Genomic DNA, 21,047 nt, shown 5'->3' with positions numbered 1-21,047 from the left:
AGGTAAGAAACAAGTATTGTAACTTCCATGGAGCCTCAGCAGATCTCTTGGAAAGAAATAAGTCTTAATCATGAATTAGAGACGAGCACAGCAAAATTCTGAATGGAATGAAGAGAGTGCCATGACTAAGGATGGCGATCCTATAAGTAAGCAGCTCTTCCCTGGAGGCTCTGTCTCAGCAGGAGGCACTGGGGAATCATCAACATCAGGGTAGTCATTGATGCTCTCCTGTGGGGATTGCTCAGAGAGAGGGGGTAGTGCATGCAGAGGAAAGGAACCCATATTGAAAAGGTGGGTGAAAGGAACCCATATTGAAAAGGTGGGTGGAGGAAGAGGCACCTGTTCGGGGGAAGACAATTCTGAGAGGTAGGAGAGAGACTGGACTGTACATTATCGAAGAAGCCAAGGGGAGAGAGTACTTCAGGAAAGAAGCTGCAATCAAGAGGTTCAAATGCTTGCAGACAAGTTAATTATTGAGAGGCGTATTCAGGTTATAATCCTACGTTCCCTTTGATGAATCTGGCGAAGGTAATTTCAGTGGAGTGGCAGAGGCAGAAGTCAGTCTCAAGTGGGTTAGAGAGAAGGAATGCGAAAATGGACTAATGAATAGAGACAGCTCTCTAGAATTCGGCTGTGAATGAAAGAGGGGACGTTTATAGAGAAGAGGGGGGTGGGTTCCAAGAAAGTTTTAATTTAAGGGTGGTAGGTATTTAAAATTACTTAAAAACCAATATAAAGCCTGAAATAGGGATACATAATATAAAGATATAGGAAAAAGTAGGGTAATCAATAAAGCCAGGTCTCTGAGAGATTTGAGAGGATGGGGTTGGGTGATTAGAGAAGTTTTATATGCGGATGAAGCTGATTCTACTTTTCATGCATAGTTCACTCTAACTATAAACTGGGTGCACAGTAGGGACTCAATAAATTTGCGAGTTTTTCAAGTTTGCCTTGAGTTGGGTTCCCCCAAAATATAGGGTTGTTGTGGGTGGTTTTTTTTGTTTGTTTGTTTGTTTTTTGGCAGGGGGAGTCTTTGTTCATTTGTTTTTGAGAAATGACCACAGGGAACAGGAGTGGCAGAAATAGGAAACAGGATTCAAAGAGGGAGAGAAAGCCACAGGGGCTCAATTCCACTGGGGACCCTATGAAGATTCATAGAGAATGAAGCTCAAATTCAGGAAGAGAGGGATATGTACCACTGGCGCCTGGCTCCTATTGGTCAAATGGTCCAAAAAGGTCTTGACACTTCCCACTTCAAGGTTTGCACCTGCACAAGAATGGCTAAGGGGTCTCTCCTGAGCATCCTACTTGGGGAGAAATCAGCTCCAGAACAAAAAAGCAAGAGGCACACAGGGCAGCTGAGGCAAGGTCATAGCAGGCCACTTCTGGGCACAGCTGGTTTCTGATCCAGAGGGATGTGATGGGACATGTGCAATGCTGAACACAAAGGTCAACAAAACATCACTAATTTGCATTTATTCATGCAAGTATTTCATATACTAACAGCAACTTTTACAACAAGCTACTAAAATCACTACATGTAGAGGAGACCATCCCAGCTACATGCTATTTGAAGAATGTCCATTAGTGCTGGCTTTTGTAAACACTTTTAAGATTCTGAAAGTGCTCAAGAAAGCTGAAGATGTCTTTATTGGATTTCTTTTGAAGATTGTCTCCGAAACACTTTCATTTTCCTTTCAACTCCTGTGTTGTAAATGTGTCCCTAATGATGAAATTGCTATTTATTTAACATTCAAAATCTCTCCCATTAAGACCAAATTAACATCATTTAAAATACTGCCAAATAGGTTTTCTTTGAATAATTACACTCTATTAATTTCTGCCTCGGGGCTTTTTTTTGGTTTAGAAAGATAACTATTTATTAGGGATACAATGGCCACGCCATAGAGGCTCCCCTGCCTCCCACATAGATGCATAAAGCAGGATCTTAAATGAAGTATCAAAACCCAGGTGAGCTAGAGGCCAAGATGCTACAAAAAGGTTCTCAAGAGTCTTGAAAGATAATTAAACCTGCGAGCATCTACAGTTACATACATATCATTAGCAGTTGGGTTCTTTGATAACCAGCACTAGGTAAGGTATGTGGGAAGATTTTATCATGCAAATATGTGAATGCATAGTTGAATCTATGAACTATTAAAAATGAATTTGGGAAAAATATTTAGGCTTATAAAAACCCTTAAAAGAGAACATACAGCTCTAGCCAGTTTGGCTCAGAGGATAGACTGTCAGCCTGCAGACTGAAAGGTCCTGGGTTTGATTCCGGTCAAGGGGACATACCTGGGTTGTGGGCTCGATCCCCAGTGGGGGGCGTTCAGGAGGCAGCCAATCAATGATTCTCTCTCATCATTGATGTTTTTCTCTCTCTCTCCCTCTCCATTCCTCTCAGAAATCAATAAAAATATTAAAAAATATATTTTTTAAAAAAAGAAAACACACATACACAGAATCATGAGGTTGATTTCTGCACGTGGATTAGTCTCCTGATTCTTGAATTTTTATAGGGCTGTATAGTTTTCAAAGCACTTCAAAGCCGTTATTATCTCCCTTGATCCTCACAACAACCTTCCAGTTAAGGCAGGGCAAGTAGCATGAGTCCATTGTACAGAGATGAGGAAATCAATGCTCCGAGAGACCCAGTGACTGGCTCAGTGTTCCTTTGCTGGCACGTGGCAGATTACAACCCAGGTCTCCAAGTTCAAGGTTGTGTTGCCCACAGTGGACCACTATCTACTTGAATCCTAAACTGCTTGAGAGCAGGGACAATGCCTTTCACTTCTGCAATTCTCCAGGGCACCTGGAAAATATCTGTTAATTGGTTACTAGTACTTATTAATTGCTATTACTCCTATAACATCAAGGAACCCTTTACAGCAGTGTTATTTTTCTATGTTTACAACCAAAACTCTTAAAAACCAAGAACAATGTATATACAAAGTACAGCCTGGTTTTCCTGTTGTACTAGAATTATTCTAGAACCACTCTCATGCACGCCATTGCTCCACACTCAGAATGCCTTGCTAATAAGGGGCTTTGCTTCTGAATATAGCCACACAACAAGACTAGGAGTTGGAGCCGAAAGTGGCAATCGATGGGCCTACACAGTGTTTGGTCTAGTTGTGGATGTGGAGAAGGATTTGACAGAGCTGGGGGCCTTCCCCCATTAAAATGTTCTGCTCTCTCCACACTTCTGGAGTACTTTATTTGTTCTTTATTATCTATCTGTTTTTCCTTTTGTATTTTATATATCTGAAGGCAAATCAGTACCATCTATACACTTGCATGTACAATGAAACTTATACTGAGTGAATGAATCCTGACCCTATTGAAGGCCACATCTTCTCTCCGTGCCATGAAAAGAGGGTGGGACCGGGCTTCAGTACAGACACAGATCTTTTGCTACCACTTACTAAGGCTCTGTTCTTGTGTCATCATCACGCTCCCTAACGGGTAGGGTATGAATGGTATCACTGAGGGGATTTAACGCTACGACTGCTGAGCTATACTGTCCAGAATAATCACTAGAAAAGCTATTTCATGGGAGAAAAGACAAGATTTCCAACCAGTTTAGCTCAGAACACAGAAACAAACTTATCTCTCTCTCTCCTCCTGCCCCACAGAGGAAAGCCGATTTCTCGTTTATCCATGTGGAACGGAGACATTTCAGGCAGACTCTTTCCCATTAAAACAAGGGCTCTTCTGGGAAGGATTAGCTCCTTTTGATTCCACCAGGAAATCCCAGGCCCTGGGCCCCCTGCACAGAAAAGTCATTGATGGATGAACAAATGTCACAGCTTCCTGTCCACCTCCAGCTCTGCTTCCCTCACAGCAGAACATCCAACACTGGGTGCCCTCAAGCAAATCCATCAGGATGACTACCTTTACCTGTTTGTCAATAGAAAAATAGAAGGTGAGGCAGAACCCCTAGGGTCTCCCCAAATTATAGGATCTGTGTGAGTAGTATATGGACCTTCCATATACTACTAGAAGATACAGGCTCAGAAGTAATCACATCATGGGTAGAAAAAGAAATGATGACTGGGCATGGGAGCTTTCCTTTAGAGGGCGAATGAGAGGGGGTGGTTTTTCTTAATGGAAAATGAGTATCATGGGAAGTTCATTATGAAGAGATTACCTAGGTTTTTGGTTATTTAAACTGCTCTCTCTAATGCATATAATTTGTATATAATGATTCACTCATGGGTAAATAAGTATGGCTTAAATACACACATCAGATTCATTAATATTCAAGGAAAGGATATGGGCCTAGATGTCACCTGAATTCCTAGTGGTTCAGTTGTTTACACACAAAAAAGACTAACCCTTGACCCATGGAGCCAGCAGTGCTACAAAACATCAGTGGTTTGCAAACATTACTTAGCAGCAGTAATGAAAAATGAAAAAGTATTAAGAACCCTGATCTACACAGCAAACAAAAGCAGAGACTCTATTTAAGGAGCGGCCAAGAGTCTTAGAGTCCGACCCTGTGAGACTCCCTCTTCCATAGTTTGGTTGCTCCTGAGACAAGTCCCCTAAGATTCAATGTGGTCCCTCAAAAAATTAAGAATAGAATTACCATATAATCCACCAATTTCTCTTCTGGGTATCAACCCCAAAACTTCCAAAACATTTATTTTCAGAGATATATGCACCCCTGTACTCACTGCAGCATCATTCATGGTGGCCAAGACATGAAAACAACCAAAGTGTCCCTCGACAGATGACTGGATAAAGATGTGGTACATATATACAATGAAATACTACTCAGACATAAGAAGAGATGAAATACTTCCATTTGCAACAACATGGATGGATCTTGAGAGTATCAGGCTAAGTGAAATAAGTCAGACAGAAAAAAGTCAAGAACCATATGACTTCATTCATATGTGGGATATAAAACTGAAAGCAACACCTGAATAAATAAAACAAACAAAGACTCATAGACACAGACAATAGTATGGTGATTACCAGAGGGAAGGGGAATTGGAGGGGAGTAGTAAAGGGTAAAGAGGGTCAATTACATGGTGACAGAAGATTTGACTTTGGGTGATAAATACACAATGTGATATACAAATGATGAATCATAGACTTGTACACTTGAACCCTATATAATTTTATTAACCAATGTCACCCCATAAATTTAATTTTTTTAAAATGGTCAAAAGACACATTTGGCACACAGGGTAGGAAAGAGTAAGGGGACAGACTGACTCATTTTCTGTGAGGTTTGTTTTCTGTTTTTTTACCCTCAGAAGTGTATATCTCTGGTGGCATTCAAACAAAATACATCCAGACTTTAAAAAGTTAGAAAATTGAAGTGCATAAGCCCCTTAACATTGCGACCAGCCAAATCCTCCAAAGCCCCTTATGCCCATCCCACTGTTCTTTAGCTGCTCAAATTGTAGCTACAGAAGAAGCTAATCTGCCTCTCCATGGCTCCCCTTTGAATGCAATCTGTGGCGGGCAGCAAGTATCTTTCAGTAGAATGCCTAACCCTCAGTGTCAGCTCTGCCTTAAGGGTGCTCCCTGGAGGCATCACCCGGAAGGCTGGGCTGGACACAAGCCTGGCAGCACTACCACTTTTCCCCCCAAGGTCATTCCTTAGTACATTTCTTGCACAGTCTGTGGAATATGACTGACCCTGATGCCCTGATACTGTGTTCAGATACAAATCTGTGGCTTAAACCCTGGAGGAGGAACTACTGTTGGTCTGAGGGCTTTCTGCTCTGACAAAAACCTTTAGAGACAGCTTTATTTCAATGAACAGAATGAGGAATTCTAGTCCTTTCCTTGCTTCAGGGGTAGATAGTAATCTTCCCAGTGCAACTCTTAACTTCTCCAGAAAGCCTTTCCTGAAACCATATCAATTTTCCAAACTCACATCCACCAAAAAAGATTAAGCACTCAAACTAATTTCAGAATGTATTTGAGATGACTCCAATGCTCTTTAAAATGCAACAAACAAACAAAATATATTAAAAGAAATTAACCAAAGCATTAAAAAATGGCCAGTGGTAGAGGAGAAAGGTGGAATAATAAACCCTCAAGGCTACAGCAAGAAAGCTGCTACAATTAAGACAAAAAATTAGTTCTGAGTTTTCTAGCAACTATAGAGAGAGAAACACAAAGTTGCCGAGATTTAATTAAAGGAAGTAGAAAAGGTTCACCTCTCTAGGACAATTTTCTAATTTATTTTCCTGCCATTCCTCCTGCCCCCCCCCCCACAACTACAATTGCCCTTAGGGTGGGCAAACTTTTTGACTCAAGGGCCACAATGGGTTCTTAAACTGGACCAGAGGGCCGGAACAAAAGCATGGATGGAGTGTTTGTGTGAACTAATATAAATTCAAAGTAAACATCATTACATAAAAGGGTACGGTCTTTTTTTTTCAATAGTTTTATTCATTTCAAACGGGCCGTAGTTTGCCCACGGCTGCCTTAGACAGACAGGTCTTGGTGCATTAGGTTCTCTTGCTTCCTTAGCATCACCATGCCTTTCCGTCCACCTAAGATGCCCTTTCTCCTTTACCTATGAAACTAGTACTCACAGTGCCTGGCAGGAAGCCTGTGCTGACCCTCCTCCCAGGGCAGGTGCAGGGCTCTTCCTCCTGCTCCAAGAGCAACATGTGTTTCCCACTGATGCAGCGCCCTTCATAGTGCATTATACTCGTTTAGTTGTCTGTGTTTCCCACCATGGAGGCTGAATGCATTTTAATATATTTAAATGAATGAATATCAAGAAGACACTAAATAACATAATGGATAATTCCTGGACGGCAGTTTTATAAAAATGCAGAGACATTCCACATATGGCCCTTTCCTAGGCAGTGAGCAATTACCAATTACCCTCCACTGTCTTATATTATTAGTTGGAGAAAAAAAGATTCCCTTGCTTTAAAAAGACAGCTAACTACACTCCCTGAGAATAAAGAGGGATCTTATCTTCTCAGCTCAGTTCAGTTCAACACACATTCATTGAGTACCAGTCAGTATGCTAAGTGCAGGGAAACAATGATGAATAAGACCTAGTCCTGTTCCTCTTAAAGTCTACAGACCTGGCTGGGGAGACATAATGCTAATGGATAAGTGGTCAGCAAAGGTCCAGTCCCGACCATGATTTCCTAGAGGAGGCATTGTCTAAGCTAATCTTAAAGAATGAGTTCACCTGGTAAAGGGACATTCCAAGCAGAAGAAAAAAATTCAGGAAATGAATATTAGGCCAAAATCAAAAAACCAAAAACCAAAAAACATAGTGCATACATGGAAATTTTAAATGTTTATTTTTATTGAAGTGTAAAATATAACAAGGAAAGTATATGGGGAACAGCGGTAGGGAAGGAATCCATACGAGGCTGATGGAGTAGGTAGGATTCAGATCACAGAGGAGCTTGTGGGCAATGTTAAGGAAATTGGATTTTAACCTATAGGTGATGAGCAGCCTCCGAAGTCAGGAACATTGATTTTCATTTTAAATAAATTACTTTGGAAGTAGTGTTGCTAATGGATTGGGGGGTGGGTGCTATCTGGGAGCAGGGAAATCAGTTAGCAAGCTGTTGCAACATTTCAGAAAATGCATGATGAGGTTTTATAAATGGTTTTAAATAGCCAAGTAATAATGATGCTTTCCCCCTTCTTTTAAATAAATCACCCTGGAGCAACTAGAAAAACAAGAAAGAAAAATGCAAAGTCTATATGTAATGAAAATATAACCCTGAGACACAATATATATGGAAAGGAAGCCAAATGCAGTGAAGAACAAACAGGGTATAAACAGGCACCAGGGCAAAAAATGCCTACAGCCACAAATCTTAGGTAAAGATAGAAAAACAGAGTTCTCCAACGATGACATTTCCCAAGGAGCAATCTGTTATTTGGAACCAAGGGAATGTGGCCAGGAATTGGCAGTGGGAGTATTCCTGGGACTGACTGGGAACAAGGAGAAGTTGGAGAGACAAGGCGAAATAAAGAACCATTCAAGAGGTTCTATCTTATGGGAAGAACCTACTCACAGACAAACACCTGGGGTTATTTGGAACCTCACTGAGAACCAAGGAGGATTCTTGTTAAGCTGAAACAGAGCTCTGATCCATCACCAAGAAGGACCCTCTTAAACAGTCCATCCAGAAAGAGCTCATGACATAAAAAAAAATGAAGTGGTTAATAATAACATAGCAATAAAAGAAAACAGCACAAGAATCATAAGATAATATAGATAAGTCTTTGGATTGTCTCTTCTCTCTAGATACTTGCTCTTTTGGTGACTTCACTTTTGTGGTTCAAATACATCATCAATATGCTGACACCCTTCCAACTGATATCCTTAGCCCCAACTTCCCACCACTCCTACTTCTAAATTCAGTCTCAAATCTCTACCTGCTCATCCCACATCTCAAAGGGTGACTTAAAGGAGCTCAGGACTGAACACACCTGGCTCCATATCCCCCCTCTCCCTGGTTCACCACCCAAGCAGGCCTTTCCAGGTCATCCTATATAATAAAAGCCTAATATGCAAATTGTCCCCTTGGGTGTCATTCGACTGGGAGTTTGACCATTAACTATGATGTGCGCTGACCACCAGGGGGTGGCACGAAACATGGTGGGCATCAGCAACAAGGAGCTGGCAGCGGGCAGCAGTGGAGGCACTGCTGGCCCCGATGGGCCCTGACAAGAGCGGGACAGTGGTGGGATGGTGGCAAGTGAATGGGCGGTGCCAGGCCAAGGCAGGTGTGATTAGGGGCCCACAGACAGTGACCAGCAGCGGCAGTGGGGAGTGAGGCTGCTGCCCAGCTCCCTGATCGATCGCCCTGCAGGCAGGATGGTGGAACAGGTGAGATGGCGGTGCCAGGCCAAGGTAGTGTGCCAGGCGGGGTTGTGGAGCTGCAAAACTGGGGCTGTGAGCTGGGACCTGATCTCCACAGGCCATGCCGAGGGACCCCATCCATGCACAAATTCGTGCACTGAGCCTCTAGTCCCAAATAAAATCGTAAAACCCACAGATGCCCAACATCCACAGTTCCTCATTTATTTTTATCCACAGCATTTTCATCACCTGATATATTTTATAGACAAATAAACAGATGATCATTCAGGTTAGATAGAAAGATAGAGAGCAGCACTTATATAACACTGTTTTGGTTCTTTACAGGTATAATTAACACATCTAATCCTCCCATCGACCCATGAAGTGAGAGCTGTAATTATCCTCTTTATGTAGGTGAGTCAAATGAGGCACAGCTCAAGGTCTTGCAGCTAAGTGTGGCAAGCCAAGGTCAGAATAAATGTCAGTCTCCAGCTACAAGTTCTTAACCACTATACCTCATGTAGAGGCATATACAGGGTGTCCCAAAAAATGTACACCCACTGTGAATGACTATTAATTCCAATGGGTTAAATCTGAAAAGAAAGAAACATCAGTTAAACTATAAGATGTAAAGTTTAGACACCCTATATGTAGATGTACATGTAGGGATGTATATATCATATACATATTTTTCCTGTCTCCCACTAGAATGTATATGCCACTAATGCAGGGATTTTATTGTGTTTATTATTTTAATCCAAGCACCTGGAACAAGGGGTTGGGAATATAGTAGGCCAGCAATAAAACTTTATTGAAAATGGGAACTTATATCTCTTTCAAACAAAATAAAATTTGATGCTGATTAAAGAAAAAACTGCTATTGGTTTCCAGTATAATAAAAAAAATGTTTCAAAATAGAAAAAAAAATCTGGATATCTGTCTGCAGAATTGCAGAAAATTTTATGCAATACAAGGAAAAATGAAACTAAGAAATTTGAACATTTTAAATTCGAAGTGATGTTTCCCAGAAACAATTCTGCCACGTTTATCATTATATGCAGTATCAGCATTAAGAAAAGTCCAATCAGATTGGTAACTTCATAAATCATTCCTGAGTTTCTACGTTAAAAAAAAAAAAATGAGAGAAAAGGTGATAACAAAGTCTTAAATCAAGACCATAACAATGGGCATGGAATAAAAGGAAGCACTTAAGAAATAACTATGGGTGATATTAGCAGAGGCTGTGGCTTCATTTAATTTGGTGACATACACTGACTTCCAAGTTTCTATCTTGAGTAGTCTGATTGGAGGTAGTGTCACAAGTGTGTCAGGTTCTAGGGGGTCATGTTGACTTTATTTTACCTGTGGAATATCCAGGTTGAGATGTTGAGACGGCTATTAGACATATAGATCTATATGGCAGTACATGGTAGAGTCTCATTGACTTGAGAGTCATCAGAACATGGAGATATTACTCAAAACCATGAGTACTGGATGCAAGAAGCTGGCCAAGGGCAGAAAGCTTGATAGCATCAAGAGTAGTCTATTTTGCATTATCTATATGTTCAGTAAATACTTGTGAATAAAGGGATAGTGCCAATGACCTCCCAAAATTTAGGAAAAATTGACTGAGAATCTGCCTCTTAATTAAGCTGAGAAACAGTGATTTTTGTGAGCCACAAAGACCTCTCTTTTACTCCCTTTTTCAACCTAGTTTTGGAGTAGGGCTGGCTACATTTCCTGTATTTTACTAGATCTTAAAAATTCATGCATCTAATTTGCAAAAATAAGTAACTTCTACATACATAATCCATCAATTCAACAGGTAGTCACCCAGTACCCCTGATTTGCAAAGGCATCTTGCTAGGGCCAAGGATGAGGAGTAAGTTGTGTGTATAAAATACGGTCCTTATCCCCAGAGGGTGTAAAATGCAATTTGGAAAGAAGGAGATAAATAAATCTGCTAAGAGTTAATTAACAACCCCTAACTCAGGGAGATTCCAAAGGTCAAGGTTCCTAAAGGAAAGACTCTGTGCCAAGTGTTTGTCAGAGAGAGAGAGAGAGAGAGAGAGAGAGAGAGAGAGAGAGAGAGAGACAGACTCACTAAGTGGAGCATCATCTTTTTTTCTCTCATTTTTGATCTATTTTGTACCTTCTTCCTGAAACTCAAAACCTAAATCAAGACTCCCCTTGCCTGCCTAGAGTCCCAGCTAGGTTACCTCTGAGTCAGAGTTCTTGGAGTGACAGATTTTGGACTCGGCATTAGAAGGGGTAGTCAGTACTGAAAAGAGAAGGGATAATTTAGGGTGTTCTAGATTTTTTTCCAGAATAAAAATCCTAGAGATACTTAATTTCTTGGAAATTCTCATTCCTAATTTAGACAAGTCACTTTGGACAGAAATAGAATGTGGTTTTGATGAACTAAAGTCAACTCTCATTAGAGATCTTTCAAGACCCCTTTTGGTATCATTAAATATCAACCCAACTTAGGGATTGAATAAAGTTCCCTGTAGATGCTGTCATCTGCAGAATGCCTTCATCATTCACCAGAAGTCTTGGATCTCTCCAGGGGGCCAGGTCATCAAAGCAAAGGAGGGGCAGCACCCCTCAAGAAAGCCATAGTCATTTTCATAGTAAGCAGCTGACTTCACCTACACATCCTCTCCTACCATTGACAGCGTTTTCTGGACTCACCTGAATGAAGATGTATTCATCCTGGACGACCAGGGAGCTGATGTCAATGGAGCGAGCAAAAGGCCCACTGCGGGTGGTCTCGGCACATTCCTGGATCCTGCAGGTGAGGTAGTGAGCATCTGGAATGGGAGGGCAGAACAACATTTAGACATGGGGGAATGGCAAGCAAAGCTCTCCTCAGCCCATGGAGCTCTACCTCATGGGAAGTCAGTGAGGCCATTTAAAACAGCACTGAGATGGCATTTTCTTGTCCACAACATTTGTAATAATTTTTTTTTAATCATAAAATATAGTTCAGGCAAGGGAGTAGGGAAAGAGTCCTATATTTTTCTGGCAAAAGAGTAAAGTGGGATAGCTTTTTGGAAGAACAAATGTGAAATATCTATCAGAATTTTAAATGTACATCTTACACCAGCAATTCTAATTTGCTCTTAGAATAAAGCACCAAAAACTCAGTGAAAAGCTGCAGTAAATACATGTAAAAAACCCATGAGGGTTGACACAACAACCTGCTTCTTTCTAAACAGCCAGTATCTCAGAAAGCTCCCTACACGGGTAATAATCAAAGGTGCACTCAGGAGGCCATCTGCCTATCCCGCTGCCCACAGGCTCATTTCCCCCTATTTATAATTCACTTTCACATTTGGACACTTTGAAAAAAGAATCAAGTGTATTCAAGGCCACCCCAAGCAAAGTCAACACCTACCTAAACCTTGGCTCATGGCAGGAGGCCAAACTCATGCCACTTCTGGACTCTCCCCCTGCTTGCCACTGCCCAGCAGGGTGCAAAAAGTCCAATTGAACAGGAAAAGAAGTAGCCCTGAAATGAGTTCCTGAAATCCACAAAAAATTCAGGGACTTTATAGTCTTTAGAAATCGTAATGCTTTTATTTTTCAAAACACAGAGACATCTAAGTAAGTGCTATGGGACCCACTGTGTGGTGAGAACCCATAGTGGGGGCTTAGAAAGAATAAATTATCAGGCAGGCCTGGCCCCCAGATGAAAGTGACTGAGAATCACAGGGGACTCTGGGTGTCAAAGGTGAGCTCAAGCCTTGAGTTTGCAAAAGTTGTCAAATTTAGGCTTTGGACATTATCTCCAAGTGAGCGTGGATGTAGTCATACAAGGTTCCATGATGAAAATGAAAGAATATATTTATCATCTAACCTGAAATCCCAAAATAGGCTTCCAATAACTGTGGCCTTTTTATTGTTTTTTTAATAACAACAAATGCCTGATGGGATGGATTCGACCCCGTTCTCTGGAGGATATGAGAGCAATACCTCTGGAGCTAGATGCCCTGAGTTTGAATCCTGGACTTGCTACTCGCTCATTGCCCTTGGTTAAGCAGCAGCACTGCTTTTCATCTGGGAGGTTCAGGCAAGTTAGTATTTGCCTTGGAGAATTGCCATTAGGTTATATGATTATGTATGAAAAATGCTCGGTACTATGTATCGTTGGATAAATTTTAAAAGATCAATAAATATTAGCTCCTTTTTTACTCTGAAGAAAGGAGGGGGATTTAACACTCAGAATCTTTCTTACATTCAATTTTTTGTTGTTAATCCTCACCTGAGGATTTTTTTTTCACTGAATTTTAGAGAGAGTGGAAGGAGAGGGAGGGAGGGAGGGAGGGAGGGAGAGAGAGAGAGAGAGAGAGAGAAACATTGATGTAAGAGGGACACATTGATTGGTTGCCTCCCTGCCTCCCGCATGGTCCCAAATAGGGGTTGGGGATCAAACCTGCAACCCAGGTACATGCCCTTGACCAGAAATCGACCCTTGGGTGTGTGGGCTGATGCTGTAACCGCTGAGAAACACAGGCCAGGGCATAAGTGATATTTTATTTTATTGTTGAAAATTAAAAGAACATGATATCACAGATCTTACTAGTAAAACCATATTCCAAACTTATATCACTGTTTACTTTCTTTAAGGGTGATGGGTGTGCAGACAAGAAAGAAAGGGTGTCTGAACTAGAATAATCAAGGAACCCCTGAAAGAGAAGGCAGTTCTAAGTTTAGCCTGACGGAGAAGTGTGCTATGTGAGAAGGGAATTCCTGAAAAAGGGAGTGGAAACCGCACAGAGTGTCAGGCAGACAAAGCTCCTGGAAGGCACTATATAATTATATGTGGACTTTGATTAATGTTATTTCTGAAATTCCATTTTCTCTCTTCTCCTTTAAAAAAAATCCTCAAATGAGAAACTAGAAAGACCAGATTGGATGAAGATCTCATTTGCATACCCCTGTGGGAAAACCAGAGAGTGACTTCCCAAATGTCTGAAAGTCACATCACCTTCAAGATTAATGAATTGCTAAATGTCAAATGTCTTTCTAATGTATTCCTAAGACCTGGTGCGACCACTGCTCCACTTACAAAAACTGGAAGTCCAAGGCCGTGCTCCCTGCTCTGTGAACAGAGATCTGTTTGATGACTTTAGAAATATCTGGCCCTGCTAGATGACCTGTAGGGAAGGTGATACCATCTCCCTAGTGAGTCCAGCCTCCATGCCCTCTCACCTTGCAGATGGACCCAGGGTCTCATAGGGTGGCCTTGGACTGACTGAGTCATCCTTTTTGTATTGGCTCAAGGTGTATAGAGAAGTTGCGTGCGTCACTGCCCCCAGCCCCCGACACCCTGAGGTTCTAGAAAGCAGAGAATGTAAGACAGGTTCCTGTCCTCAGAAGAATCCCAGACCAACACTGGGAATGGGATATTCACAAGTGAACATGCTCTGGGGTCTGTGTGAGATAGAGTATGGCCTGGGGGATGTGGAGAGAGAATGAAGGAGATAATCTGTCACCCTTAGCCTTCTTAATCTCCTAGGGGTTTGCATTTCGGCTAGTTTTGCAGAGCCTAGGGAGGCAGCTTCTAACTTTCTCCATTCAGCAGGGCAAGCTTTTCATCTATCTACATCAACAAGTTTCCCATAAAGTCCAGCATTTCTCACTCTGCCAAGCCTTCCCCAAAGTGTCATCTCCTTAGAAACGGGCAGAAAGTCTTAGCAATCTTTGTTTCTATCCTCAGGCTGACTTTTCAAAGCCTCTGTAAATTCTGGTTAAACAGAACTGAATTGCATTCAAAGCCTAGCAATTTTGATGTTGAATTATATTGTGATTAGTGATTGTGTTTTGCTTTTGAGATGACTAAATATTCAAAGTATTCTAAATGTCTTGTCTCTTGTCACCTCATAGAAAAATCTTCCCCTGATTCCTTCTATGTCAATCTCTTTGGATAATATACATATTGTCAAAAATTGAAAAAGGGGGATCAAATCGTGAACAAAAGTAAATTCAGTTCTTCAGGTCTTCCTTTAGAAGCAGTGGTTCTCAAGCTTCCTAATGCTGCGACCCTTTAATACAGTTCCTCATGTTGCGGTGACCCCCAACCATAAAATTATCTTCGTTGCTACTTCATAACTGTAATTTTGCTACTGTTACGAATCGTAATGTAAATATCTGATATGCTATATGTGTTTTCCGATGGTCGCAACCCACAGGTTGAGAACCGCTGCAAGAAATACCCAGGACCTATTTACTTTAAATAGGAATGTAAACTCTCAAATGCAAATAAGTAAAAACAGATTCCAGAAAGCTCTCACAAGTTATTTCGCTTCCATAAGCCTGCTTCTCCTTTACCGGGAGAGGGGGACTAATAGTGCAAAATGTGGACATTGGCATTACTACAAATGCCTAAGACAGCACTTAATAGTAAAAACAAAATCAACAAACAAACAAAAAAAGTAGCTCCCATTCCTTCCTATTATGCTTACGGATTTAGAGTTTTTCTAAAACTTGTAATTGCCATAGGAGAATTCTAGTGTCTGTGCCTTCTAAGTGGTATGTGCTATGGTGCAGCTAGCAGGGTTATAGACAGTTAGGAATCACAGCAACCTGGATGGGTAGCTCAGTTGCTTGGGGCATCTTCCTGTGCTCCTAAAGGTTGCAGGTTCTATTCCCACTCAGGGCACACACTGAGGTGTTGGGTTTGATCCCCCATCAGGCTGAGTATTAGAGGCAACAGATCAATGTTTCTGTAACATCAATGTTTTCCTTTTTCTCCCTTCCTCTATCTCTAAAATCAAACATATCCTTGGGTGAGGACTGAGAAAAGAAAGAAAAAAGGGGGGGGGTGGTAAAATACACTTTGTGCCTTTTTGTGCTGATCAAAAGATAAAAATGTGTGGGGATGTATGAGTGTAAGAAAGCAAAAAAAAAAAAGTGTCATATATGTCATTAGGCTAACGTAGTGATGTTATGTGCATTTTCTAAGTAAAGGTGGTTTAGAACCAACTGACCAAAGAAGATCAGTTTAACTATAGAAAAACTGATTTTAAAAAATCCAGAACATGGAACAGAACTAATATATACTATACTTGAACCTAAGTGTGGTGCATGGCATTTATCCCTGGTATATTTCTGTCTACTGTCTTCAATTCTTGATAATAAGCCAGAAACTCTTCTAGTGCTTTGCATTTTAATCTCATAAAATTTCACAGCACTCCTGCACCATAAATTTTATCCAAATTGGACCATAATTCCTAAACTTTCAGAAAACAAGTATAAGCTTAATGTAAGAAATTACTTTATTAAAAGAGAGAGAGAGAGAGAGAGAGAGAGAGAGAGAGAGAGAGAGAGAAACAACACCCCCCCCCCCAAGAAACCATAGGAGCTGTCCAGCAGTGGCCAAAGGTCTGTTTTAAGCCTGAGCTCCTGGAACCTGAGGACGCACAGCAGAGGCTTGGGGAGAAGGTATTAATTTCTACATCAAGTAGGAGATCAGACAGCCCTACAGTTGCTTCCAACCCTAAAGACTACAACAACCATAGGTCACCTATACGTCTTTAAGGGATTGACATGGAAAGCAAGGCCAAGGCAGAGTTGTTTGGAAAACTGACCTGTGGGTCATCTTCTGAGATTTATTGTCTGCTTTCCTCCTGCTGCCCCACTATGTTCCTTTAGACCCTTCCATCGAATTCTTCCTCCAGTGTTTTTTTCTCAACAGTAACAGTCAGATAATATGTTTAGCCGCTGCCCTTATGATCAGTGAATTTGACTACATGACATTATCTCCCTAAATCTTAAATAGTTCTTTTATTAAAAAATGTTAAAGAGTATGGATCATCCCTCATTCCTGCCTGCTTCAGAGAAAGAAAGAAAAATAAAGTACTTGGCACAGCGCCAGACATAGAGTAGTGCTGATTGCTTTCTAATGCTTTAAAAACAAAGCAAATAAAATACATTGCCCAAAATGCATGTTTCTGGCATGCATCTGTGCTTGGCCTCAAAAAACACATGTTTGCACACAACACATGCATTTTTCTTTCATGTATTCTGAATGATATTCCAGCACTAGCAGCCATGTTCAGACTTGTTCAACATTTTATAATTTCTATAACATTCGCTCCATTTGGTCGCAGTGGGCAGGGCAAGGGTGAGTAACCTCAGATAACAGAAGAAGTCAGAAAATGGAGAGTTTAGCGGGGAAGGGGGTCCCCTGGTCTCAGTGCTAATGGGTGGCAGAACCCAGGACCCCAACTCACCAGTAGGCAGCATTCTTAGGTCACCACCATTTTCATGGATTATTTGGCTCTATTTTGACCTAGGATATACTAATTCCATTTCATGCAGTTTAAATATTTCATACATAGTATATTTTCATGTATTTTACATATTTTTATTTAATTTGATCTTATATTCTTCTTGATTAGAGAAGAGCCCTATAAATATGATCAACTTTGGGAAGAATAAAATGCTTAAATGCTGCAAAATGATGCTTCATCAGTCCAAACTGTGTAAGATGTACATAGATGCAAACTGTGCAAAGGGGGTCACGTGTTCAAAACCTTGGGGTTCCTCTGCTGTTTTCAGGGAAATATATAGGTCTTGTGCTCCACGGTAAGCCCAGGGCCGGGAACAATGTCTGGCACCTAGTAGGCCATCCCTAAATATTTGTGGAATGAATAAATAAAAAGTTTTGCGAGTAATTGCCCAGTTACTTCTGTGGGTAAGCCCGAGTATAGGAAGGATTTGTTTTTTAAAGCTGGCAACCCCTGCAATTCCCCCAGTGAATGAAAAAAATGCCATGATGAGCTATGGACATCCCTGTTTGCATAGCACTGGGGATGTCAGAAATGACTAACAGGACCCTCAAAATTCATCACATGAACTCACGTCCCCCAAAGATTCATTCCTGAGGGTTTATTTCAATGGAACGTCTCCCCTGGGACCAGAGGACTCTCTCCCACTCAGGGAAATAAGGATGGATAAGGCAGCAATGGAGCTCAGGGCTTTCCATCTTCCCAAGCCATTAAAATGCAAATTGGGGGAGGAGAGAGAGCTGCAGGCAGGTCTGCCCGGGCCTAGCCTGGTGGAGGCAGCACTCACATCCATCCGTGGTCCGCACCTCCATGTGCACCAGGTCCGCCTCCTTATCCAATCCGGCCACCGACCTGGGGAAGGAAGGAGACAGAAGCTCAATGACCACAGGATGGCAGAGGACACACGGGAAGCACTCAGGGCGATTACTGGGAATGTCATTTTTCTCAAGAGGCCCTGTCCTGCATCATCGGGACCCACAGAACAAGACCACTGGTGGGCCCCAGCCACTGCCTCTAGTGGCTGCCATCTGTAATGGTCACGACACATGAGTCCTAGAGTGTTGTCCTGGAGAGACTCGGCGACTCTCAATAAACATCAAAAAGTAGAGTCCAAAGTAATGCTGGTCTAAATCTCTGTTCTGCCCCTTTTCCACCACCTCGCACCTTCTAAGAGGTTCTTTCTCCTCCACTGTCTTCCATCTCCCCCATCTTTCCCCACCTGATGGCTTCCACCACATCCTCCTCCTCTGCCTTCCCATGGAGATGTGCTGTTCCCTTCCCGTTCTGTCCCCTGTGGAAGGTGGATTAGCCTCAGCCCTGGCTGTTTGCTTTAAGGCACTCCTGCCTCCCTGAGAGATCCGATCTGCCCCCCTCCCTCCTGCCTCGCAAACAGTAAGTGTTTGGTGACAAACATTCAAAATCTGGCCTGACAAGGACAAAATTCTCCTGACGATCAGAGAGGGAAACCTTACAGGTCTATTGCCAATTGCCAGGAGAAGGAAGGCTGAGAGTCCTTATAGACTATTCCTCCTGGGCCTCACCTTGCACTGGTAAAGCCCAGTCAGGGTCTCCTGCATGACATACCCTGGCCAGAGTGCAAGACTCAGAAAACCACCTAAAAAAAGGCAACACTGACATTAAAGCATTTGTGTACTAAGGAAATCACATAATCTACTCTCTCTGGCAAGCTCTTACTCATAGTCTATGTACTCTTATTTTAAATATCATTCTGGTTTCCTGGTTTTTCCGTCCTTAACAGGTAAGAAGCAGCAAGTTAGAAAGAAAACATGGAATTTTAAATGGTGAGAAACAGCCTGGCCTGTGTGGCTCAGTGATTGAGCGTCGACCCAGGAACCAAGATGTCACAGTTCAATTCCCAGTCAGGGAATTTGCCTGGGTTGCCGGGCTTGATCCCCAGTAGGTGTCAAGCAGGAAGCAGCCAATTGATGATGTTTCTCTTTCATAGATGTTTCTTCTCTCTCTATCCTTCTCCCTTCCTCTCTCTCTAAAAATCAATATAACATTATTTTAAATGATGAAAATCAACAGCTGATGCCTAGATAGCAAGAGAAATAGAAACCCATGAAAAAGACCTATTATTTCAAAACCCAGTCTTCCACACCATAAATCTCTACCCTTCGTAATGGCCCTAAGGTCATTACTGTACTATAGCATTAGTATCTAAAATATATGCTGAGGGACTGAAGGCATGGGAAACAGAAAGCCGGGGGTAATGGTACCAGTGTACTCTCTTTAGGAGATTAGGGTTACAATTGATGTCTGTTAGGAAAAATAAAATAATTTTTAAAGTAAAATAATTAAGTTTTGAATGCTTAAACATCAGTTACTTAACAAATCCATTCATATAAAATATTTTTCCAAAAAAGTTGAATAAATGAGGTCTTCCTCCAATGCCTTATTTTTTCCCCCAAGATCATTAATTAACTTTTCATTTTGCTGCACCTCATTTGATCCCAAGGGTAAACACATAAGGCAAAGACAGCAGGTATCATTAGTTATATATGAAGGAATGGGAAACTGAAACACAGAGAAATTGATGTTTATCTAAGGTGACACAGGGACTAGGCCAGAATTAGAGAGACTTACTGACTTCTCAGTCAAGAGCTGTTCTGGTCCTTCCCACCTCTTCTCTCTTTTGCTTGCAATGTCCTTTCTATCTAACCATTCCTTGCCCCCTTTCTCCTCCAGCTACCTCTCACCCTTCCTTCAAGGTCATGTGGCATCACCCCTCCAGCAGCCTTTCCATCTGTCATCTCACTGCTTTATCATCCTCACCTCGGTGGTCCCCAAACCTGGCTGCTCATGAGAGCCAAGGAGGAAGCTTTGAAATAACCAGATGCCTGGGCCCCTCCCCAGACCAATGAAATAAAAATATTTCCAGATAAGACAAAAGCATCACTATTTTTTAAATCTCCCAGGTGATTTCCAGGCACAGCCCAGTTTGAGAATCAATGTTGTGCATGGCTCAATGACATCATTCACATAATTGCACTTCGTTTTCTTCCCTACCTGGATGTAAACTTTAAAGAAGTAGGATTCTGTCGGTTTAACTTTAAATCCTTGGCACCTATGTAACTAGTATATGTTAGGTGCTATTGAATTAATAAACAGCCCAATCTATTCATGCTGATGCCAAAATTTCAGTGTGACACTCAATCGAGACCATACACACAGAGGGCAGAGGGCAGGCACCATAAGAGACTACATGGGCATCTTTTCTGTCCCACAGGCTTCCTGTTTCTTTATAAATAAGTTGGTATTCTCAGGATTACAGGTGTCTTGGGTATTATTTTTCTATCCTCTCCCAAGGTCAATGGCAGGGTAGCATGTACCAATTGAAATCATAATGGCAAAGCCTTGCTGTGATGATCAAGTACTATGCTCTATAACAAAAGAAGAAAAGTCCTGGCCTCTTAGTTGCTTAAAACAAGATAAATACCACCAATAAAATAAGCACTAAAACTGTCCCCTTCTCCAGGATTGCTCACTTCCTTCCACCCACCTAAAACCTATGTATTGTTGGACACCTAGGTTGCTTCTTTATCTTGGCTATTGTAAACAGTGCTGCAATGGTCCTAGAGGCACATATGTATTTTCAAATGACTGTTTTTGATCTTTGAATAAACACTCAGAAGTGGACTTGTTGGGTCCTATAGTTCTATTTTTAATTTTTTGAGGACCTTCCATATATTTTCCATAGTGTTGCACTAGTTCACAATCCCATCAACAGTACATGAGAGTTCCCTTTCCTCCACATCCTCACAAGCACTTGTTTGTTGCCTTTTTGACAATAGCCATTCTGTGTGTGAGGTGATATCACATTGTGGTTTGGATTTGCATTTTGGTGATGATTAGTGATGTTGCACATCTTTTATTTGTCTGTTCACCACCTGTATGTCTTTAAATGT

General features: G+C 41.6%; 1 protein-coding gene across 1 annotated transcript in view; it reads right to left on the bottom strand.

The window, feature by feature from the left end:
- SORCS3 (sortilin related VPS10 domain containing receptor 3) overlaps positions 1 to 21,047 on the bottom strand; it is a 521,399-nt gene that overhangs the window by 128,950 nt on the left and 371,402 nt on the right. The window contains exons 6-7 of the mRNA XM_059661336.1: positions 17,906 to 17,970; positions 11,516 to 11,634 (exon numbers count right to left, since the gene is read on the bottom strand). Coding sequence (XP_059517319.1) covers positions 11,516 to 11,634; positions 17,906 to 17,970 — 184 coding nt within the window. The remainder of the gene's footprint in view (positions 1 to 11,515; positions 11,635 to 17,905; positions 17,971 to 21,047) is intronic.

The sequence above is a fragment of the Myotis daubentonii genome, chromosome 13, assembly GCF_963259705.1.
Source record: "Myotis daubentonii chromosome 13, mMyoDau2.1, whole genome shotgun sequence".
Lineage (NCBI taxonomy): Eukaryota > Metazoa > Chordata > Mammalia > Chiroptera > Vespertilionidae > Myotis > Myotis daubentonii.
The sequence above is the reverse complement of the archived record's forward strand: the minus strand, read 5'-3'. Positions and strand labels throughout refer to the sequence as shown.